Source organism: Chrysochloris asiatica, unplaced genomic scaffold, assembly GCF_000296735.1.
Source record: "Chrysochloris asiatica unplaced genomic scaffold, ChrAsi1.0 scaffold00438, whole genome shotgun sequence".
NCBI lineage: Eukaryota > Metazoa > Chordata > Mammalia > Afrosoricida > Chrysochloridae > Chrysochloris > Chrysochloris asiatica.
Window position 1 is genome coordinate 895519 of NW_006408956.1, and position 24145 is coordinate 919663.

The following is a 24145-nucleotide window of genomic DNA, read 5'->3' on the forward strand; positions in this document are numbered from 1 at the left end:
CTCTCTTAAACGAGTTGTGTCTAATTGAGTCAGTTCTGACTCATAGCAACCTTGCGTAGGGTTTCCACAAGCGGCTGGTGGGTTTGAACCCCCGACTTTGTGATGAGCAGTCCACTGCTTATCCTACAGTGCCACACCAGGGCTCCTTTTTTCTGGCTCTTAGTTATTCCAATGGAAGGGCTAAATGGGGGAGTGGTGATTAGAATGTGCATGCAAAACCCAGGACGGTAGTCAGTTCTCCGGTGCATCCACCCACAGGGTTGGATTAGCCTTGTTTCCCCATTTGTGAAGTTAGAGGATTCCTTAGTAAAAGCAACTTTGGGGCCAGCCTGTATGGAAAACGAGTTTGGACATATCCCAGAAGCAGGAGGAGGTTTTGGTGCCGGTGGTTCTTCCAGAAGTGAAAAGATGTGTTTCTCTCCCAGTGCCCATCTCAGTTACCTAGAACTGCAATTACAGAAACACCACAAGGGGGTGAGTTTCACACACAGAAATTTGCTTTCTCATGGATTAGGGGGCTAGGTTATGAATTCCAGGTACTACCTCTAGGGAAAGACCCTTGTCTCTTTTCAGATTCACTTTTTGGCTCCTTGCTAATATCTCATGGCTTGGCATCCATCTCCCCATAGGTGTTTGTGGCTTTGTGCCTATCTGTTCGTTTTATGTTTTGATGGTCATTGCCTTAAGACACACCCTTGGTGCAGCCCCATGAACATGGCACAAAACTCGTTCCCACGTGGAATTACAACCAGAGTACAGGGGTTAAGATTTATAACACAGGCTTTTGAGAGACAATTCAATCCCGTTACACTGTGCAGTCGGCCCTTCTCTGTCCACACCCCATCTTATCAGGGACCTTCAGCCACATGGGGACGCTACTGAGGAAAACTGCTAGTTAGATCCACCCAGCAGGAAGTCTTCTGTGGGGCAGGCGTCTACTAGCGGACCCTTCTGTAGGGGGCCGGGCCCACTGCCCACCTGCTGCTCTTCCTGCCCAGAGTGAGGGTCCCCTGAGAACAAGGCACCTGGCACATAGGGAACCTTGTCAGCCCAGCCCGCATCTTCAGCAGCGAGCTAAATCTCACACTAAGCCCACCTGTGGAGTTTGGGCCAGTCACATCACCCCGATGGTTTGTTGTTGTTAAGTACTGTGGAGTCAGTTCTGACTCACAGCAACCCTGTACAGGGTTTCCAAGGTTGAAAATCTTTATGGGAGCAGAACGCCTCATCTTTCTTCCACGGAACAGCCCGACTCGTAACCACTACGCTACCAGAGTGCCTTAGGTAATGACTAATTGGGTGACCCCCTACCTTCCTGAATAGGAGCTCTGGTAGCATAGGGGTTACGAATCGGGCTGCCAACCATAAGGTCAGTGGTTCGAAACTACCAGCTGTTCGCGGGAGAAAGATGAGTCTTTCTGCGCCTTTAAAGATGTACAGCCTCAGAAACCCTTTACAGGGGCAATATGAGTGAGAACCAACGCCACAGCATATAACCACCACCACTGCCTGCGTCCTGAAGCCACAGTTCCACCATTTATAAAGCGGGAATTGCAATGCTGTGGTGAAATCATGTTCACCTGGTAACTCAGCACTGACTTAAAGCAAGCCGGTTGCCATCAGTCAACACTGACTCATGGCTGCCCACATGCATCAGGGTAGGACTGTGTTCCTTGGGGTTTTGAGAAGTCAAATGCCAGAACTTCCTTCCCAGGAACCCCTGGGGTGGACTCTTAGCTCCAGCCTTTCAGTTAGCAACTATTTAGCACCATCCAGGGCCTGCCTCGTAAGCACAAAGTACTGAGGAGTGGCCGGTGAGGCTATATTTGTGTGATATATGTGTTAGTCCATGGCCGGAGCTAGCCATGATGGTAATCTCTAAGGCTTCTTAATGCCCAGAGCCGTCGCCATTATTTTTACTGCTAGAAAAACAGAGAGACTGCAGTTCATCCTTATCAGAGCCGCCCCTTCATCTTGTTCCGACCACACTGCTGTGCCAGCTCCAAGTCCTTTGGGTGGCAGCTGCTCCGGGGGTTGATTTGTGCCTTGACTGCAGGGAGGGGGGAGTCATGCCAGCAAGCCTGCCCCCCAGTGACTCAGCAGATCCCAAGGAGACAGCAGGAGGGACTTGTGTTCTGGGAGCACAGTGTGTGCCAACCCCACACATACACACACTTGGTGTCAGCGTGAGAGTTGTTGGGTCAGCCTGGGGCCTGCCCACCAAGCCCAAGCCCCAGAGCAGCAGCAGCAGCAGCCCTGTTCAGCATCTCTGGAGGATTCATTCACCCTACCTTGCCCCTGTGTGGTAGCAGAGGACAGACCCCAAGCAGCTGTTCACCATCCACTGTGCAGCCCCATGTGTGACAGGTCCCCAGGGAGTACCTCCTGGGCCTCCCACAAGCAAGACAGGCAGGCCTGTGTGCAAACATCATTTGCATCCCCCCCACCCACTTGTTTATGAGGGCTGGGCCTAATTGGCTTGCCTCCATCAACACCTCTGTGCCCCCTCTCCTCCCCCCTCTGCCCCCACCCACGCTCGCACACCTTGAAAGAAATGAGAAACATGACAACAAACTCCAGTTGTCAGAAGGCACGGCGCCACCACCAATCATGTGCTGGCAGCATCGAGGAGGGAGTGGGGCCTGGCTTGGGGGAGTAATTGGTGAACCCGAGGTGAATGAAATAATTGGAGAAGTGAGGTGTGAGTTTGTTACTAAAGTGTGAGCGTGGTGGGGGAAGGAAAGAGGACCATGTTTAAAAAGCCCGGTATGGCCTCTTTATTCACAGCTTCGGATACAGTAATTGCTATTTTGTGATTTCTATTATCTACACAGTGGGGCGCATGAGCACCAGAGTCTGGGCGCAGGGGGAGGTCTTGGGTGCCCTGTGACACCCCTTCCTCCTTGGTCCCCGCTGCCCAGCCTTGCTGCACCCTGCTGGTGGCTTTCTCTCAGGGAGACCAGACTTCATGCCAAACTGCCTCCCAGAGCCACACAGGGAAACGGCTCAGGCACCCTTGCTGTCAGATAAGACTCTCAATAATGACTGGTATTTATATATCGCAGATCTCTAAGGAGCTAAAGGAACTTCATCGATTTTTCCCCAACGTTTTTTTTTTTTTCTCTCTCTCTCTCAATTCTTCTTCAATATCTCCCTGAGATCTTTAGTATTGGTGTTACATTGTGCTCCACGGTCATAAAAGTCAAAAGTCGGCAGAGCCTTTCAGAGGCTGGGCATTGTTCTGGGGTCAGGAGAGGCAATGGGGGCAGAGGGACTGGCCTCCGTGCTGATGTCCAGGGCTGTGGGGCGTGGGCAGGTCACTTTGCTGCTTTGGCCCTTGTTTTCCTCATCTGTAAAATGAAGGCAGAGACCCTGTGCCCCATCGTGCCATTACAGCAAGAAACGTGATATTTGAAGGGACTCGTGTGTCATGGAAGGAGCCCTGTTGTTGGCAGTTCAAAGACCTGGAAATTTACTCCCATAAAGATGGCAGCCTAGGAAACCCTATGGGGACAGTTCTACTACATCACATGGCTCAGTGACACCCAACACCAGCATGTTCGAGAGGCCTGAGTGACAGATACAGTTAACGCATGAAGAGACACCTCAGCAGACAGACCTAGGAATCTGCTTCTCCTCTCCACACATGGGGTCACCATGAGTCCAAATTAAATCCATGGCAACTGAAAACAGCAGCATGCTGTAGGCTCTCAGTCACCGGTAGTTGTGCTGTATGGCCATTCATTTCCCTCACAAACATCAGGAAGTTCCTTCTAAGATCTAACCCTCAGCCTCCTAGCTGCCCCTTAAGCCTCAGCTCTGGGTCTTACAAGGGAGGAGGACCAGCTGCTCATCAGAACCCTGCCCTGACCTTCTGCAGTCTGTGAGGCTTTTGACGCTACAGATGTCTTTGGGCAGAGCAGATGTCTGTCTGGAAACCCCAGACAGGGCTGTGACCCCCTGCAAGGCCCCTTGGCTTCCCGTCCCCTCGTAGCTCCAGCATGCCCTCTGTCACAGCCCACCTTGCCAAGCTCTCAAATGCCACCTCTCCAGGCCACGTAGGCATGACTCCCCCCGCTTCTGCTCATCAGCCTCTTTCTCCACCTTTTAATTATTTTTCCTCGCCTTTCTCCGGACCCTTAGCTGCTTACCATGCACGGAGCATCCCCAGCTTGCAATGGGCTGCAGAAGGAAGCATGAGCCTCTGCATTCTCTCCCTCCCTTTCTCTGTCTCTGCCACACACACGCACACACGTGTACACACACATACAAAAAGACTGGCTCACCAGAAAAGAAATGGGAACGAAAACAAGCCTGAGAGAGGGGGGTCTTGAGACTATCTAGGAGAAGATGTGTAGGGTCTGGGTTCAGTTTGCTCCCTCCCCACCAGCTCTGTGGTCTTGGGCAAGCCCCTGATCCCTGAGTGTCCCCTTAGGGTGTCTCTTCCCATCCCCAGGCAGCGTCTTGTTTCACCCCGGTCCTGGACCTGGACCTTAGCTCATGAAAGGGCTGATACTGACCCAAATGATTAGAGGAGATGAAAACTGCGTGAGCTCAGGCTTAACATCCAACCGGTTTGAGTTCGCGTTCCAGACCTGCTACTTATGGAGCCTCAGTTTCCTCACCTGTGAAATGGGGATGCTAATTCCTATTGATGCTGTCTGTGCCACCCCCATGCACTAGTTCATTGACCCCTCTTGACAACCCTCCGAGGGCAGCTCGGATTTATCCATGTTTGCACCTTCTTTCAGAGTGCTGGTTTGCTCGTGGATTTGTTTCAAACGTGTCTGCAGGCCTCCCTCACCGCCAGACACTCAGCAATGACCACTAACACCGCTGAACTTCAAGCCCAGGGTAGACAGAGGGTTAACAAGCCTCGTTCCAATGGGCCTGGAGGAAACACACTGGCTGAGCTGGGGTGTAAAGCGCCCACCATGATTGCAGATCATAGTCAGTGCATCTCATGCAACCTTTTTACACATACACAAAGCCGGCTGTGGAGGCAACCCCATGTGTGTCCTCATAGAACTTTACACTGGAAGTACCTCTGGGGGAGCCCAAGCCCCCAACCAGCTGTGAGCAGCCAGCACACTATTTCTTTATGCTGCGAAGGGGTTTCCACCTTGGGGCCAGGCACTGCACCAGCCCCTCGGCACCAGCAGCCGTGGGGAGAATGAAGAAGTTGTAGCCCAGAGAGCTGTGAGGTGCGCACACCTACCCAACAACTCCATCCTCACCTATGAACAGAAGCAGGAGTGTCTGCCATGGGCTGAGCCAGCCTTTAGATGGCAGAATGAAGCTGGGATTGGGCCTCAGCTCAGCTCAGTTCTCCACCTGCCCAGCCCCATCCCCTCCTAATGGGTCTGGAGCCTGCTTCTGCTCAGAGAGGGGCCCAGGCAGTCAGGAAGACTCCCCAGGAGACAGGCCTGGTCCACTGGCTGCACCAAGCAGGCCAAGCTCGCGGGGAGGGGGGACCAGGGCTGCCGGCAGCGCCGAGGGGACGTGCGGCTTCATTTCGAGGCCTCATCAGGCCGCATTTACACACCGGCCTGCCTGCAGAAATTGGGCTGGCAGATGCTTCGTCATGCTGGCAGGGCTGCAGGGCGACGCCTCAGATTTCGCTTATATCATTTCACCAGAGTTGACGGCCTTAACTGGTGCTCACACAGTCGGTCTCTGGCCCTGGAGCTCCGAGGCTGCTGTGTGCATGCGTGCGTGCCCAAGTGCGGGGAGATTTTCAAATAAAATAACACCTCTCTTCAGATGCCGGGCACATTAAATATTTATCAGCCACAATTTGTGTGTATACGTTTGATAAATGGAGTGAGGAGGGAGATGGGGGAGGGAGATGGGGACGTGAGGGACCCAGAGAAAACGCGGGCCTTTTGTCCTGGAAATTTTCCAGGATCTCTACCAGGAGAGGAAGGGCTGAGGTGGTCCAGGAGGCCCTCCTGACTCACCTGCACACAGCCAGGAAGAGCCAGGCCGCTGTGCCCACCAGCACTCAGCCTGACTTAGCTGAGCAGAAAGAGCGCTGGGGGGCACGAGTGTAGGTGTTTGTGTGTGCTGTACACATGCCTATGTGTCTATTTACAATGTGTGGAAGTCGCTTCTAACCTCCGAGTTTCCCCTTTTGTTCCAGCACCTTCGGGGAGCTGAAGACTGTGCGGCTGCCAAAGAAGATGACCGGGACGGGTACACACAGAGGGTTCGGATTCGTGGACTTCCTTACCAAGCAGGATGCCAAGGTGAGGCTGACGGTGCCCAGGCTTCTTTCCAGGGCCTCCGTTTCCCGGGGGCTGCTGTGGACAAAGTGGGGAAAGAGCCTGTCAGTTCTGTTTGGAGGAAGGGGCTGATTTCATTCCCCGCTAACCTGAGCGTCAAACTGAGGAAGGCAGTGGGTTTCCTGGTCTCTCCCCATCAGCCCATCAGAGGGCAACAGAGAGGGGAGAGGAGAGAGAGAGAGAGTGTGTGTGTGTTGTTGGTGTACGTGTGGGCACAGAGAAGCCCCAGGGATGAGGACAAATCATCCAGGGCTGGTCCTTTGAGGCAGACGTGCACAGACACAGGGACATGAAGAGACGAGAGATCCTCACGGACCTTGCAGACTCTGGGGCTTCATACAGTACCACTGTGGTCTTAGAGCTAGGGGACCACTGGCGAGGGCCGCTGTCACGGGCATCCCTTGATGAGTGGTGTAACTTGGCGATAACGTTCCTTCTCCTTCTTCAGGAGAGGTCTCGGGGGAGCTGGGTTCCCCTCCACCTCGGCTCGGGCATCTCTGAGGCCACGTGGGTGGGTCAGCTGGATGCAGCTCACAGTGGCCGCTTCGGGCCACAGCTGTGGCCTTTGTGGGCCCTGGGAGCCCGCCGGCCACATTTGTCCTCGGCAGGCTTGTCAGCACCTGAGCTCCAGGGCCCCTTTGATTGACGCGGGGCCACATTTGTCTGCGCCCTTCTCCTTTCTCTCACACTGGCGGCTTTTCTTACCCCCCCACCCCCACCCCCCACCTGTTAGGACTGGGGCAGCATCCCATGTGCAGCTGCCCACGGCCTTGCACCTGTCTTGGCTCTTCTGAGGGTGCTCTGCGCCACAGGAAGGATGAGCACTCCTCCTCTAGGGTTCCGCTCACCGGTGCGCAGTACCTCCCCCCACTCAGTCTGCTTCCAGGTGCTTGGTCCCCACACGGGGAGGGGCTGTGGACACCTGGGGTCATGGTTACCGTTGACTCTGGGGGTTCCGCAAGAGATTGTGTCTCCAGGAAAAAGAGGGGGTGGACTCCCAGGCCCTTGAAACGTCTCGTGTTTGGTGCCAGTGCAGCCTAGTGGTTGGAGGCAAATTCTGATGTCAGACTGCTTGAGTCTCATCCCAACACAGGCAAGTCTATTATAAAATGGAACTAGGATTTTTCTCATCAAGCTGTGGTTTCAATGAGGTGGTAATCTTTAAAGCGCGCTTGGTACCTGTAAGCTCTACCTGTTACTAGGAAGAGGAAGATGGTAGCCATGATTGTTGTTGTTGTTGTTAAGTGCCGTCATGATGGTTGATCTGAAATGAGAAGGTTGTGGGGGAGGATCCAAAAGAAATGACTTCAGCGCATCTTCCACTGGAAACCCGTAGCCTCTTCCACAGCCAGGACTGATGTCTAGGGAACCTGCCAGACGGCTGGGCCAGGTGTGTGCTCCCAGCCAGCAGAACATGCAGTCTCATCATTTGGACCACGGAGCAGAAGGGGGCCTGCAGGTAGACAAGAAAGCACGCATCCGTCAGGGGCCCTCAGCCTGCCTTCAGGGAAGTGCTCTGCGACTGTTGGAAGCGGCCCCTGCAGCCTCCGCCTTCCCCGTCTTCCATTCTGGCCTCTGGAAGCAGAAGGGCAGCCGGGAACAGCCCAGACTCAGCATAGCCCCTTGCGTCCCACAAGGCTGGCTCCGGAGCTATTTCTGGCCCCACTATCACTGCGGCTACAGGCCCTTTGTGCCAGGCATCACCAAGTATACCGTCTTCCGTAAAGTATGAGCCCACAGCAGTGCTCATCTCTCCTGCAAAGATCCCCTTGCTCTTTTCACCCCCCAGGAAGCCACCATTGCGTCCTCCCTCTCCTTCTCCCAGTCTGAAGAAGTTTATTGTCTTCTGAGTGGAACCGGGAACACTCGGCACTGACCCACGGAAGCACAAGCTGCGAGCCCATGAATAGAATTCTGAATATTGTAAATAATCTAGTTAGCTCGAGGGTGGGTGGGTGGGAGGGAGTCTGAAGAGGAACCGCTATCTTGCCTGAGACTTTGAGTGAAAAACCTCGGGGTTCTTTTCTAATCTCAGCAGACAGCTAGAAGGAGAAGCCCCTTCTCTGGGCAAGCCCCCCTAAGCCTTTCTTCTTCCTGTTGATCCCTTTGGGGAAAGAGATCTCCTTTAAAAGCCCTCCCCTGGGTTTCATTTCACCCTGAGCCATTTGAGTTCCTCACCAAGGACTCTAATTCCATTTCTTGTCGAGGTTCTGTGTACCAAAGACAGTCCGTTGCTGATTTGGTGATGGGGTTAGCAACTTCTTAAGCCAAGAAATCTGAGTACGGGGTGGGGCTGGGCTGTAGAGAAGGAACTGTGTTAACACAAAAGATTGGCGCTTCGCTACTTACCTAAAGATTGGCTGTTCAGATTCACCCAGTGGTGCTGTGGAAGAAATGCCTGGCGGTCTGCTTCCAAGTAAACGCTGTGGAACTCAGTTCTACTCTCTAGCAAATACCTTGAGCCCAGATGTATTAATGGCAGTGGGGTTGGGGGAAAGCAGGGCGATAGGAGGAAACAATGACTGGGAACAGGAACAGGCAGATACGAGGAGGAGAAGCAGGGAGGGGAGTCTACACTAATGATAAGTCTCTGAAGGCTGGGAAGCCTTGGAGAATTGAATGGTTTTTGGGAGGGAACCAAAGCTGGGGCTCGAACCAGATATCTAGACTCCAATTACAGTGCTCTTTCCCCAGTGTCAACCAGCCTGCCTAACCAGCTGACAAAGAGAAGAGTGAGGGCCCACTCAAATCCTAAAAGCACCTCTCCACACTCCAGACTCTGCTGTGGCCCTAAACACGGGTCTCTCTCTGTGACCTCTAAACTCAGGGCCAGCTCGCATGTCGGGGCATCTATATTCCAGTACACCCTCCCACGCCCAGTCTACACCCTCACGGTGGAAGAACCCCAGCAAATTGCTCCACAGAGCCCACTGCACTGCTTTGTACTTAGCGTGACGCAGTCTCCCACTCAGGTCGCCTCCACTGTCCTGGAGCGGCCTGAGTTTGACAGATTTGCAGCCGGCTCCCGCCCCGTTGCCCGGCACAGTCGTTGGGTTCCATCTCTCCATCCCTGTGGATGGACAGGAGGCTTGGCCTCCGGCGGGGTGTGGCAAACTGTGGCAGGGACGTGGCCATCTGCCCTCGTCATGGGCTCCTGGAAGGCGGAATCAATGAGCTGGCACATTCTCCCCACCTAGGACGTTTTATCAGGCCGGATGCCCTGTCCTGGGTAATGAATGTCAGTCCCTCTTGAAAATGCCGGTCTTAACCTGAATCGCCTGGCCTGATGAGCCGGCATTTCTCAAAGTGCTTTCCCCCATATAGTGGAGGGGAGCAGGAGTCAGAGTTGGCAAGGGCAGGAGACTGGAGAAGGTGCCGGGAGAGAGAGTCAGGGTCTTACAGGTACTCCGTGTGGCTGGGCCTGCAGCATCACAGGTGTCACATGACTAAGGCTCGGCCATTTGTAGACAGGTGGATACATCCTCTCTGGACCCTCGGAGTTAGGTGATAGGTGGCCAAATGACAGACAAGGGAACAGAGACTCAAAGGGACAAAGTCAAGTGCCCAGGGTTACAAGGTTGTTTTGGCAGAGGACGGGACCTCCGCGGGTTACTCTGATCCCAAGGCCCCCTTCCTTCCTCCATTTATTCACTAAAATCAAGTGCCAGCTGTGTGTTAAATTCTATACCCCACATCGCCACCAGCCCCGTGCTCTCTCTCCCTCAGCCCTACAACTCACTCAGGGGCTCACCAACCAGAGACATTTGGAAGACAGCTTACAAGGTCGTCCCTTCAAACCGCTCTTTGGGACAAACCTGGGGTGAAATCTCCTCCCAGCCCCCACCTCCCCAAGAAGAGCAGGCCCTTTTCTGCAGCCCTCAGAGCACACCTGGACGACAGTGATAACTGCACGGTAGAGATCTCACCTTCCCCGGACACCACTCCACCACGTGTCTGTCAGGGGCAGCTTGTGTGTCGCTGTAATGCAGAGCAGGTTTCAGCGGAGCTTCTGGACCAAGACAGACTAGGAAGAGGCCTGGAGATCTACTTGCAAACAGCCAGTGACAATCTTACGGGTGCAGTGATCTGATCCACAGCCCATGTGATGGCCCTGGACTAAGCAGCATTTCGTTTTTATGGTCCGTGGGGTCACTGTGCGTTGGGCCAACACAGTGGCAGCTAATAACCACCAACAACACACAGACCTGTGCCACTTCTCAGCAGCAGCATTCTACCTGAACAGGTGAACGGGCCTCTCAACCGTACATCTTCATTAGCTGCAAGGCCTCTGCTAGTCATTTAGAAACTGCCTCCTCTGCAACCTCACCCAGACCCAGTCAGGCCTGGAGGAAGCGAAGGAAGATGGCCCGGAAGAGAAGGGATGCACAGCCCAGGAACCCGGATCCTGAAACCTTTTACACATGCAGGAGCCTTTAATGTTGCTTCTTCCCCGCTCCTGCCGCTCCTTTGTACTTTTGCAGTTGCAGCTGTTTTTATTTGCCGCCGCTGCTGTTGTTTTAAAAGGTCTATTTTCACATGGAATGTTATCCAATTAGCAGAGCAATGTGTTGGCTTAAATAAACACTCGGGGGGAGCCGGAGCCGGGAGACACGGCGGCTGTCGGCATTGGCAGGCAGAACTGTTCTCACTGTGGTAAACAACCTCAGCTTTCATTGTCGGCTGGTACTCGTTAATTTACCCCTTCTCATTTTTCTCATTTCTCACTTTTCCACTGGGTCGAAGAAGGGGAGAGGGCGGAGGCAGGGCCGAGGACCTACGGCCCAGGCCCACCCCCAGGCAGGATACCTGTGAGCGTTTGAGGCTGCCTGGTGAAGTCTTCTCTGGCCTTCGCTTGGCAGGTCTCACCAGAACTGAACCTTGCGGAGACCTTTGGCAGTGAGTGGTGGTGTGTTGTTGCTGTTGAGTACATTCTGCCCCCTGTGGTGGTTGTGTCTGTGAGCTTCACCTGAGTAGATCGCCACACCTTTCTCTCGGAGTCCCTGGATGAGTTTAAACCGCCGGCTTCTTGGTTAGCAATTGAGCACTTAGCTGTTGTACCCCCCATTGAGGGCGGGTACAGTTCAGAGTCCTCCTCGTGGGGTGACCGTCAGATTGTCAATAATGTGCGCTCAGCCACAGATTATTGCTTGAGAGAGGCAGGGGATGAGAAGGGGCCAGTCATCACAGTGCCCGTGCGTGGTACATAGCCAAGGCCTGGAGGGGACCGCCCCGCACGATGAGAGAGGTAATGACATGCATTGGTCAGCAGCATGGCCCGAGGACCAAGTCCTGGAGACAGTTGTGAAGTTGAAATGGAATGTTGTTGTCCTTGTTGGGTGCCATTGAGTCAGTCCAGACTCATAGTGACCCCCTGTGAAGTAACAGAACTCTGCCCGTTAGGGTTTCCTAAGGCTGGCACGGAAGCAGATCTCCAGGTCTTTTCACCGCTGACCTTTTGGTGAACAACTGAGCACTTCATCGTTTTGCCACCAGTGTTCCTTTAAATGCAACCGCGAGTGTAAAATGCATAACGCGGGCCAAGGTGCCTCAGGAGTGGGGGGTAACAGTGTGCTGTTCCCTTGACCTTGGAGCCTAAGAATCTGCTGTTTTCTGTCTTCCAAAACGTAAACTAGAAGCAAATTCAGAAATGAGGGCTTTGTCTCACTTTTCTGTTCAGACATGCGTGCATGTGCACATGTATGTATATGTATGTGTGTGCACATGCCTGTGTCTTAACGAGGGGTTCTGCATTTTCCTGTCATTGGTGCCCATGGGTAAAAGATGTGTTTTGATCCTGGACCCAGCATTTTGATGCAGGGACTCGGGTGTGGGCTGAGAGGCAGGCACAAGGCACGCTCCTCAGTCACTGAAGAAGCAGGTGGATCATCCGTGGGCACCTTTGCGTTAGCTCCAGTGTCCTGGAGGTCCGAGAGGGAGGTGAGACTTGGCTGCCCCAAGCACTGGGATCCACAGCCTGGTTTCTGTCTCTCAGGTAGTGAATCCAAATTTTTGAGGAAAGCTTGAGACCCCCAGCTGAGTTGGACAACCTTTCATTTTTTGAACAGCACTCATAAAACACCAATACGTGAAAACCATCCCCTTGGGGGCTGCACGATCAGGCCTTTTCCATGTGCCTGGCAGCCCCAGGAGGGCAGCGGGTCTACCACACTACAGAGGACAGGCTCAGGAGTGACCCCCAGGCCAGGGAGTCTGAACCCGCCAGAGGCCACCCCCCTGCTCACCTTTGCCGTCCCTGGGTTGTGTCCCAGGTCCTCGTGGCTTTTTTTTTTTTTTAAACCTCCCCCAAGGTGTGCTCATTATGTAGAGATCACGTGACATCCCACCTGCGTGTCCTCTCACGTCACGTTTGCGTCAGGTAACTCCTTCAGGGATGTTGAAATGAGTGATTTGGGCTGAGGTGAGGGAGTGAGGAGAAGAATCTTTGTTTGGAAGGTCGTGTTACTATGAAGCTGAACAGTGGTGCTTTCAGACAAAGATGGCGATCTGCTTCCAAAACGTAGTCAGTGAAAGCCCCGTGGATCCCTGCATGTTGTCCCACACTCTTATTAGGAGGATGGCGCCACGCCGGGCATCATCCCCTTCCCTTGTCGTTGCGGTTGTCCTGTACAGTGTACAGGGATGCCTCTACAGCTGCTAACAACAGCAGTATTCATCCTATTGGGCCATTGGGAGAATGCACTAGAATGTTAGGTTCCAAAAGAGTACAGACACCTGTGGTCTCTTCCTGGCCAAATCACTACTTCCTGGAGCTCACTGTAGGATCAGCACTGCACTGTTAACTACAAGGTCATGGTTCAAACCCACCAGCAACACCACCACACTTGGCCTGGAGCTACAGGCTCTGCAGCGTCTACAGAGATGAGTCCTCGTGGAGGGGTCCCTGGTCCCATCCCACATCAGGAGCTGGTCTCGTCTTATGCTGAATTGGACCAAAGATTTACATTTGTTAAGTGCTGTCTTATTGGTTCCGACTCATAGCGACCCTGGGTAGGGTTTCCAAGGAGCAGCTGGTGGGTTTGAACTGCCGACCTTGTGGTTTGTAGTCCAGTGCTGATCCTAGAGCACTACCCCGGGAGTCAAGACTGCATTTATCAGAAGGTAATTGTTCCCTCCATATAAATCTCAAGCTATTGCTGTTAAGTGCTGTCGAGTTGGTTCCAGCTCATAACCGATTTCCGAGGAGCGGCTAGTGAGTTTGAACCACCAACTTTGTGGTTCAGCGCCACACCAGGACTGTGGACTGCACATAAAGCCTTCTTCCGTTGAGGCTCACAGACGAGTTAACTTGTGGCAGGTGGTTCCAGGCTGGGGACCAGAATGCAGACTGTGTACACAGGGCACCTGGGTAAGGATGGCAGTGTCCAGTCTGAGCCCCAACCGGTCTTCTAGACAGAAGGAAGGAAGGCCTGGACACAGACTCTATGGAGGTCATACAAACTTGACTGGTGCCTCCATCTTCCCATCATTGAAATGGGAGAACAGTGGCTGCTATTGGGAGTAGGTTGAGGTCATGTGCTTGGACTTCATAGGAAGCCAGGAGACCCATGATCCACAAGAAGAAGGCCCTTCCATGGAATTTGGGAAGGACCAGGAGTGACTGGTCCCCACTTCCTCCATGGAGTCCCCCTAGCTCGTCCCAATTGAATGCTGAGCCTGAGAGGCACCGGGCCCTGTGGTTGTGTTAGAAAATGTCACTGGGCAGAAGGTCAGATGTGGACAGAGAGACCAGCGAGTGAGTGGCCAGCAGGCCCGAGGCTGAGGCCCAAGACTGTCTTCTCCCTGTGTGGGGCAGCACGAAACTCCCCACCTGTGTCCCCCAGCATCCCTATGATGCCTCCAGTATAGCAAGCTCTCATTACACTCTTTTAATGAAACGTAATTACACTGGATTAAACAAAGCCAATTTTAGCTGCGAATCACCGTCCGTGTGCCACCTGCAACAGTTTGAGGCCACCACATCCTAGCCACCAAGGCCCTGGGCGCTGGGGAATGCAAGCTGATTTCCCATTAACCTGCGGGGACTCGAACCCAGAAGGCTAATTCTGCTATTTTTGGAAAATGGCAGACTGTGCTCCGCTTGAAATACAAAAGCTCTTTTGTGTCCTACCTACCATTGTTTCGCAGCTCTCGCACACAAATGGAAAGTCCAGGATGCCGATAATAATAATAATAGTTAGTAATAGCCAGCATCTAGTGAGGCTGGTAACATGCCAGTAAGTGGTACACACGTTAGACTCAATAGTCCACAAAAGGTTCCTAGTAGGAGGATGCTAAAGCTCAGAGGGGCTCAGCAGCTCATGAGATCACACAGCTAGTAGTAAGTGGTGGACTGGAATTTGAACCAAGGTAAATCCTGCTTTGGAGCCCACAACCTCAATCTCTGTACTGGAGGAGCCAAGAGCAAGATGAGAATTTGTGAGGGATAATGTCAGGTCTCCACCTGCCAGGGTGTCCTGTAGTGTCTTGCATGTGGCTGTGATGCTGGAGCAATGCTTCCAGTATTTCTAATACCAACAGTGTCACTCATGGTAGACAAGTTTCAGCAGAGCTTGTAGGCTAAGACTAGGAAGAAAGGCCTAGTTGATTGTAAGGGGGCTTCCAAAATGTCGTGAAAAAATGGAATAAAGAAAGACATTTTCCAGTGAACTTTTTGAAGCTATTGAGAACCGTATACATGAGTCACAACAGAAGATTAGTCACCAGGAGATAGAAGAGGGCATCGTGTTTGGGGAAGTAAGGGCCAGCAAGGGTGAGGAAGGCTGTCAGTGAGATGGGTTGGAACAGTAGCCGCAACACTGGACTTGACCGGGTCACCAGGAGGGGAACCATCTCGGCGGCAGCCATCTATCTGTAGCTCATGTCTGAGGGAGATGTGAGAGAGTGTGTTATGTGGAAAGGGACAAGCTAGCTAAGGAAAGTAAAAATCGGACAGTCATGTTGGAGAGACGTGGGTCAGGTACCGCCTGGACCCCCTCTCAGGGCCTGTCACCGCCTCTTGCTAAATCTGGGTTCAGCGCACACCAACTGCAATGGCCTCCGCCCCACCTGTGTCCCGGGACCAATCTCCTCAGGGGCCCTGGCACCAGGATGGAATCCCTGCCATGCCAGACGCCCCGCCAGCTCCTCTCCCCCATCTTAAAAGCCCCAACTCCCCCAATCAGTCGGCTCCCCTACCTCGCCAGCTGAGAACGCATGTGTTTTAAAGCTCTGAATGGGCCATTTCGGCTTGGAGTCCAGATGCATTTTTATATCCGCCTGGAAAAAAACGCAGCAGCTCTGCTGGCAATTGGAAAGAGTTTTTAAAATTAAAGTTACAAAATAAAAGGAACGAGAAAGTTTCCTGCACCTGGCCCTTCTGGGGAAGCATGGAGAAGAACAAAGCATGTTTGTCACTTGGCCACATGTCTGCTCGTTACCAGCTGTGCCATGTGAATCGTCTCTGCCTGCTGCCGGCCACCGTGCTCATTGCATTTAAGTCTCTCAGGCCCATTGTACAGATGAGCAAACTGAGGCTCAGAGTGGGACAGATGACTTACCCAAGGTCGAGCTGTGCTTGAGCAATTTTAGTCTGGAAAGAAGCCATCGGGACACCCACCTCCGCCCCTTTGCCCAGACTAGGTGTTACTTTCTGCCACCCGGGATGGGACGTGGAAACCACCGCCCCTGTTGCTCTCTGGTGGCCTCATGCCTAAAACGCCAGTCACCATCGCTTCCGTTTCCCCTGATGGTGACCCATACATGTGTCAGGGTAGAACTCTGTTCCACAGGGTTTCTAACAGCTAGTTTTTCAGACGTAGGTTGCCAGGCCTTTCTTCTGAGGTGCCTCTGAGTGGTGTGCTTGAGCCTCTAACCAGCGTGGTAACTGTTTTACAGGAGCAGGTGTCTGAGCCTTTTCTCCCATGGAGCCGCTGGATGGGTTTGAACTGCCAGGCAGCAGGACTCCTTAAAGCCAGCTCTTCCCTGAGCCCTGTGCGCCGAGAGAATGGAATTGTCAATGGGACCAGGAAAACTAGAAGCACTAAACTGACGTTTAGTCAGAGAGCTGACTACATGCCCCATGCTGTTCCTTCTAAACACTCTGTCTGCTCCCTCGCCGTCTTCATTTCACTAGAGCCTTTAGACTGGAATGCTATTGAGACACCCATTTCATAGATAACTACTTGAGGCAGGAGAACGGAGATAACTTGCACAAGGTTTGGGGGAAGGGCAGCAGCCCCTGAGTCCAGACCACTAACATCCTCACCAATCGAGCCTATTGAGTTGGAATGACTTCCTCACGCAGTGCCAGCTAGCTTGAGACTGAAGCATGGTTGTTAAGTGCTGCTGAGTCGGTTCCAACTCATAGCAACCCTGTATAGAGTTTTTGCGGAGCGGCTGGTGAGTTTGAACTGCTGACTTTGTGGTTCAAACTGACCTTGCAGTCCAGAACTTACCCATAGCGCCCTGCCAGGATGGTTAAGCTATGGCAAAAGACCGTGTAGTAAAGCACTTCATTGAGCCAAGGTGTCCAGGAGACAAGAAATAAATTAGTGGTTGTAGAGACTTGCAGGCAGCAAGGGGCTTGGAGTTCATGGTATGTAAGGATAACCATTTGCTGTTGGGTTGATTCCAACTCATGGCCAACCCAAGCACCTCCAGTGGGCTTGAACCGACATTAGCAGCCGACCAACCCTTTGTTTGGACGATCAGGGACAAAGGGATGCAGGTTTCTTTGGGGGTGGCGAGAACATTCTCAAGTTGATAGTACCAGTGGTTACACATCTCTGAATAGACTCAACTCCACTGAGGAGAGGACTTCAGGGGGGGAGAGGCATGTGGGTGTGTGTATTTACGCGCAAGAGAAAGGAAACAACAGCTGAGTTGGGGGACAGAAAAGGGTGACCTCAGAGGAGCACCGCTGGCAGCCAAGAGAGCGAGGAGGCCAGTGCGGAGGCAGAGGTAGCTTGGCCCAGGATGCCAGTGTTGGAAACAGAGAAGGGGACGGATCCAGGGAGGTGGGGACAGATTCACTTGGGCCAGAGAAGGAGTGAAATGAGGGGTTCTGTGGTTGTCAGTGGATGTGGCGGCCACTGTCCTCCAGGGGAAGTGCACTCCACTAATAGGCTTCAGCAGGGGAAGTAAGAGGCCCACTCTGGCCCAAGCACCAATTACAAGCCTGGCCAGCAGCTCTGTTAACTGCCTCATCACTGGCAGCTCTCTCCCTGGGAAGGTAACCCATTAATTAAGTGAATGTACCCCACACTCTGCAGTTCCGTTTTAGCTGATCCACTCTTATTTCTTGTCCCGCAGAAAGCCTTCAATGCCCTGTGTCACAGTACTCACCTCTACGGCCGGAGGCTGGTCCTGGAGTGGGCAGACACCGAGGTGACGGTGCAGGCCCTGAGGCGAAAGACAGCTGAGCGCTTTCACGGTAAGGATGGGAATCCTCCTGCCGATCTTGCGTCCCTCAGCAGTGGAGTGAGCCTGTCTTTGAACCGCCTGGGTGATTCATGGGCCTTCTAGGGAGCCAGGAGGACACGGTTCAACTCGATGGACCAGGGCGCCCCTGTGCTGGGTGGCCCCCACCAGCCCCTCCAAGTCTGTCCCCCATCCTTCTCTCACTGGTTCTGCCCTTGGAGAGGATGGCATCATTGCCCCCACCCATCCCACCAGCAGCTGAGGGCCAAGTAGGGGGAGGGGGACGGGGACGGCCGTCAGTGAGTCTGAGATGGAACCCAAAGCCTTGAAGGGCTTCTTCCCTGCCCCAGCCTAAGTGGATGGGTCCTTTTTGGAGATAGGAGCTCTCTGGTAGGGTCTCAGCAGACTTGTTAGCTGCAGTTGGTTGGACTATTACAGGCTATTGTGAACCAGAGGGTTTTTCTTGGAAGCAGATCACCAGGCCTTTCTTCATAGTCTTATCTTTGTCTGGAAGTTCTGTTGAAACCTATTCAGAAACATAGCAATACTCAACTCTGTGCTGACAGAAGGGAGGTGGCTGATTGTCTGGAAACTGAACCCTGGTCTCCCGCATAAAGATAAGGATTCTCCCTGTCCCTGAGATGCAGTATTCTTGGGGTACAATAGGATGCTGCAAGGCTGCACCCCATGAGCATGCCCAGGGCTTCAGGATCCCCCTCCAGAGGCAGGTTGGAAGCAGAATGACCTCTGCCCACCGGCATTCTTCCCAGCAGGACCCCTTGTCCTCACAGTGCTCACAATTGTCAGTCCCTGTGAACAGGAGAATGGGACTCGGTGTGTCTGTATATGCTGTTCCCTCTGCTTAGCATGTGTCGCTCTCTTCTGTGTTTTTAATAGACTGTATTTTGTAGAGTGGTTTTAGGTTTACAGAAAGTACAGACAGTTCCCACCTGCCTCCCTCAGTGGTTCACATGTTGTAACCCATTGATAACATGATTTACAATTGACGAGCCAATATACATGCATCTTTAGCGGCTCAAGTCCGTCGTGGAGTTTGGGCTCACTGTTTGTGTTGCGTAGTCCCAGGGGTGCGGTGATGATTGCATAATGTCACGTGTCCACCATGACAGTATTGTGTTGAACAGTATTTCACGGCACTGATGTTTTTGTTTTTGAACTTGGTGAATGCCTGTCCAGCCTTCTCCGCTCTGTTCTCAAATGACACCTCCTCCAAAAGCCTTCTCAGCTCTGCTCTTCATCTCTGTTGATGTACTTTTTTGCTACACATGGGACTGTAAACCACACGGTTGGTGGTTCAAACCCACCCGCCACTCCTTGGACACCCTATCCAGGGTTGCTATGAGTCGGAACCCACTTGAGGCACTTAATAACAAGCTGGTTTCTCAGTGGTCTGTTGTCTGAGTTGGACTGATGCCTCCTCCAGTTGGGCGCTCAGTCGCTGGGTTGGGCTTCCGTGCCAGGCGCAATGTCAAGCACGTGTCAAACCCTCAGGTCAGAAACAAGAGCTTAACCACAGCGTTTGGAGCTTACAACTCAGTAAGGCCCCAGATCCTGATGCTCAGAAAAAGAGCTCATCGCTATCGACAGCCCCGTTGACAGGCCCGGATGCACTCATCAGCTAATGTTTGTGTAAGGGACTCTCCCCAGAGCCTGAGGAGGTGGGCAGCGGCTGCCGTGCCCCCCTTCTTACCCCCAGAAAACCTTAGTAGAGGAGTGCAGGCCCAGCAGTTCTGCCCGTCCTTGGAGAACAGCTCCCCTTCAATAAATTGAGTTTCAGAAACAGCATCAGTACCTCCCCCAGAGGAAGAGTTATGAGGGACCACAGCCACTTTCGAGCTCCAGACAGGGGAACAGTCATCACACAGTACAACCAACAACTTATATGCACCCCACTTGCATACATTTTCCTGGTGATCCCCAGAAGCCCATTTTACAGATGAGGGAATCAAGGCCAACCAAGACTGGTGACTAGTGACCGCTACTGTGGATTGTGTGCCAGGCTTGTGCTGTTCCCAGGTGACCTCACAACAGCCCTAGCCACCCTCAGCACTCAGCCCTTCCCCACCTGCAGGGGAAGACATGGGGTGGGCACCCACACTCAGGGGATTGGGGAGATAATGCAGGTGCTCAGAGAACCTGGTTCCCGCCCCCCTCCCCCACCACATTGTCCATCAGACCTGGCGGCTGCACCTTCCCACCTCTGCCACTTCCCCACGGTGAAAACGACCCAGCTCGTTTGTGTCGAAATCCAAATTGTCCAGCGCTGCCAGGGTCCTGGCAGACGCCAGGGTAGGTGGGCTGCATGCCCAGCTCCCTCCCACGCCTCTGGCCTTAGCCCTGAACTCTGCCAGCAAGGCACTCAGGTCTTCGATGGGAGCCAAGGCCGTGACAAAGGCCTCCCGGCAGAATGTGGGCCCCAGAATGCAAAGCAGGCACTTTAACCATTCAGCAAGGCTTGGCAGGAAGCTTGCTGGTGACACCGTGGCCTTGGAGCTGCCCTCTGGGAGAGTGGACAAGGCAGAGCTCATTGTGGCCTCTACAATCAGCACTGTGTTCCAGAGGCGCTCTACCGACCACCCACCTGGGAAAGGTTGCTCAGACAGCCTCCTTTCTCCTCCTGTTCTCTTTGCCGTCCCGAAGCCCTGTTCAAACTGAAGTCAAGGTCAGCAGTAGTTCATGGTGGTTCTTCTCATTCTCCCAGCCTTCATCTGCCAAGCCTGACTGCATGCCAGGTCTTCTCCATGGGCTCTCATGCTTAGACATTAATGTTGCAGAGACCCATCCTCCTCCTCTGTCTTAACAGATGAGGAAACTAAGGCCCAGAGAAGGCCAGACACTGGCCCAGGGGCAGCCAGCACCTCTGAGTGGCAGACTCAATATTCAGATCTGTGCTGTTAGCCATCCTCCAGGACTGAATCCTTGTTACAGCTAGTGTGTGCAGCTACCCCTGAAGGTGACACCCTTGGCCAGGTGACTCAGCTTCACCTTGATCACCTAGGACTGTGGTGCCCTCCTCTTAGGGACTGTGATAAGCCAGCTCTGGCGCACAGTGGATGCTCGGCAAACGCTATTATGTGGTCGGCATCGATACTGTTACTCTCCCAGCTCTCTTCAAGGCACAGGGTTTCTTCCTCGTGTGAGTTACTAACACCGTCCCCACTGTCCCTGCCCTTGGTCAGGGTACACTATAGAGCTCTTAGACGTGAAGAAGAAGGACTCTGTTTGTATCCCTGGGCAGTAGCGTGCGTCTGTACATGTGAACGAGGCAGAGAGGAGAAGCAAAGTGAGTATACCTGACCCAGAGTCAGCAAGGTCGATTCTGGGTCCGAGTGAGTGAGCACAGGTGTTACAGAGTAGAACTGCTCCATAGGGTTTTCTTCACTGTCATCGTCACAGAGGCAGAACGCCAGGCCTTTCTTCCGCAGCCCAGCAGGCTCAGCTCGAACCACCAAGCTTTCAATTTGTAGTCGCGCACCTGAACCAGTTAAGCTGATTCTACTCAAGGTGACCTCACGCGTGCAGACTATAACTGCGCTGTGTTGGGTTTTCAAGGCTGTGACCTTTTGTTAAGTCGATCACCAGACCTTTCTCTCAAGGTGCCTCTTGGTCAGCAGCTGAGCCCGTAACCAGTTGCACACTGCAGGGACTCCCGCTTGGTGAGTAGTAGGATTGGTGATGTTGATGAAAATGATTTGGTAGTAAACTGGAGCTGCAGTGAGACCTCGTCATACTCAGAATCAGTGTGGGCTTGCCATGTATCTAGGTTTCTTTATGGGCTTAAGTCTCCTAGTCCCCCTTCCCTGACCCTCTCTTGTGTCCACTGCCCCCACCCCTACACACACATGACTGCAGGATTTTCTGTTTTCCCTCAGAGTGGATAGTTAGCTCAAGACTTGCCCAATTCAGCAGCCAAAGGCAGGTCTTGGGAAGCCCAGAGTAGGCAAAGAAAGACCGACCCTGAACCAAACCAGACAGGAGCTTTGGAAGGGGACAGGCAAGATGGTGTCTCCACAAAATCACCCTTCCACCTTGGCCCTGCTCCATCTAGTCCCGTCCCCCCGTCCTCCCCCCAACACACACACCTCCTTCCCTTCCTCCCTCTTGAACCAGAATCTGAATTCTCATCTCAGACTGGTCTCACTGCCCCAAGTAGGTGAAGTGCCATTCTTCGAATACGTGGGAGGGTGAAAAGAGACAGGAGGGAAGAAAGCAGAAAGTCTGCCGCTGGCTGTGTCCCTTTCTTCCTGAGCGTGTTACAAACCAGCAGGGTTGCGGCATCGAGAAGCTTTCAGGAGCCCGGCAGGCCACAGTACCCGCGCGTGCGGCCTGCAGAATATAATGGCGCGGCAGAAATCCGGCCGCAGAACCCTCTGTTTGGCAGCGCTCACAGCCAGGGAGGCCTGAGCAAGCTGGCTTTTCTTTGGCCGGAAGCGTGGCTCTGCTTCCCCGTGTTGTCTTATTCCAGCTGGGGAGGACTGATGGGCTGTGGTTAGCGTCTGTACCTTTCACCTCCGGAGCTGGGAACGCGGACATGACCGGCATGGCAAGTGGCTGGCAGTAGCGCTGTCTCCCTCCTGCCTGCCCGAGCCGGCCCAGCCACAGAGAAGCTCTGCACAGGGACAAGCGGGCACGGTGCACTCGGCCACCTACCTCCAGTGCCCGGCAAAGCCCAGAGGGAGGCTAATGGCTGGAGACCTCATCCGGAAGCCTAGCACCTGCCCCCTGGCCTTCCGGTCTCAGCTAGATGTAAACTCGCCCCGGTCTGACCCTCGCCAGTTCTTTCTGGAACGTTGTACTTCCTGCTAGATTTTTATTGTGACTTGCTGAATCTCATGTAGCTGGCTCCCCCTCCCTCTCTTGAAGAGCTTCATATTCTAGACTTGGCATCACTACATCTGCCCCCACAATAGACAGTCCTCTGCTTTACTCCTGTCTCCATTCATTCATTTATTCATTTAGTAATTCTTCACTGAACATATCAAGCCAGATCCTAGACCCTGCCCCTGAGTGATACAGACAGTTAAGCGGTCGACTGCTGACCAAAAGGTTGGCAGTTTGAACTCACCCAGAAATTCTGTGGAAAAAAGGTCTGGCAATCAGTTTCCATAAAGATTCCCACCAAGGAAACCCGTTGGGTCAGAGATGGTACCGACGGGTGTGGGGTTTGGGGAAAGTAGACAGAGGACACAGTCTGTTCCCGCGTGGAGCTGATATAGTCAGAGCGATGACAAACATGGACACCGTTGTGATGGTAATTGTGAAGGACTTTGGAAAGGGCAGGCAGACTGGTCCAGTTTCAGGTCCAGTGACGGGACAGTCCAAGGAGGCAGTGGTGTTACGTGATGAGAAGGTGCCATGTCGAGGACTGGGGGAGGGGGACATTGGGCAGAGGGACCTGCAGGTACGAAGGCCCCAGGGCAGCGATGGCGGCTGGAGGACAGACCCAGAGTGGAGAGAGGTAGGAAGGATGGCACAGAAGAGGTCAACAGTGTGGCCAGGTGCCCCTTTGTACTAATGGATAGCCTCTTGCTGGTTGCAGGGGGAGCACCTTAGGGGGATTGCTGTGCTCATCAGGCAAGAGCTGGGGTGACCTGGCAGATTGCTAAAGGTAGAGCGAACAGATCCTCCTTGGCAGGAGAGAGAAACCAAGGCTCCTGGGGGCAGGTGTGTGCTCGGAGCCACCCAACAGCCTGGAAGGTCGGCCATATTTGCCTTCCACACAGGTTCAGTTTGAGATCCCTATTAGGGTGTCCATGGATGTCAAGCCGATAAATGTATGAACGCAGAGCTCGGGGCGAAGTCGAGGCTGAGCCATAAATTTGGAAGTCATCAGCATACAGATGATATTTAAAGCCAGCAGCCAGTGTCTCTCTTTCTCTCTCTCTCCCCACCTCCTTCCCTTTCTCTTTCTCTCTCTCTCTCACACGTGTGCATGCGCACCTTCTATAACTGAATCACTCTTCGGACGACACATTTTCAAAAGCTTGGGGACCGAGAAAGCCCGTGATCCCCATGTCAGCCCTTGCAAATATGCCTCCTTGATCTTGGCCATGAAAACGTAATCATCGGGCTTTAAAAATCAGTCAGGAAAGTTCAAGCAAGTATGTGAAGTTACAGAATTTATTATTCAAAATATCCTTTGGCTGTGGCTCCTTCCTCCTACCTGGAACAGCTGCAAGGTTTTCTGTAAGCTTCCCCACTCCTCGTGCCTTATTCCTTCATTTGAATGTCTCTAGTCCTCTCTTGGGCTCCTTGTGTGGCGCTGTAGGATCAGAACTGTACTGTGAACCACAAGGTCAGCAGTTTAAACTCACCAGCTATTCTTTGGACACCCTATATAGGGTTGCTATGAGTCGGAACCAGCTCTACGCACTTTAACAACATTGACTGGGAGTCGTACCCAGCTTTCCCGCATGGAAGGC

The 24145-nt window shown here is 53.2% G+C and overlaps 1 protein-coding gene across 1 annotated transcript in view; it reads left to right on the forward strand.

The window, feature by feature from the left end:
- The window catches only part of RBM19 (RNA binding motif protein 19), a 169289-nt gene that overhangs the window by 93305 nt on the left and 51839 nt on the right, over window positions 1–24145 (forward strand). Inside the window, 2 exon segments of the mRNA XM_006876968.1 lie at window positions 6143–6248; window positions 17595–17715. Coding sequence (XP_006877030.1) covers window positions 6143–6248; window positions 17595–17715 — 227 coding nt within the window.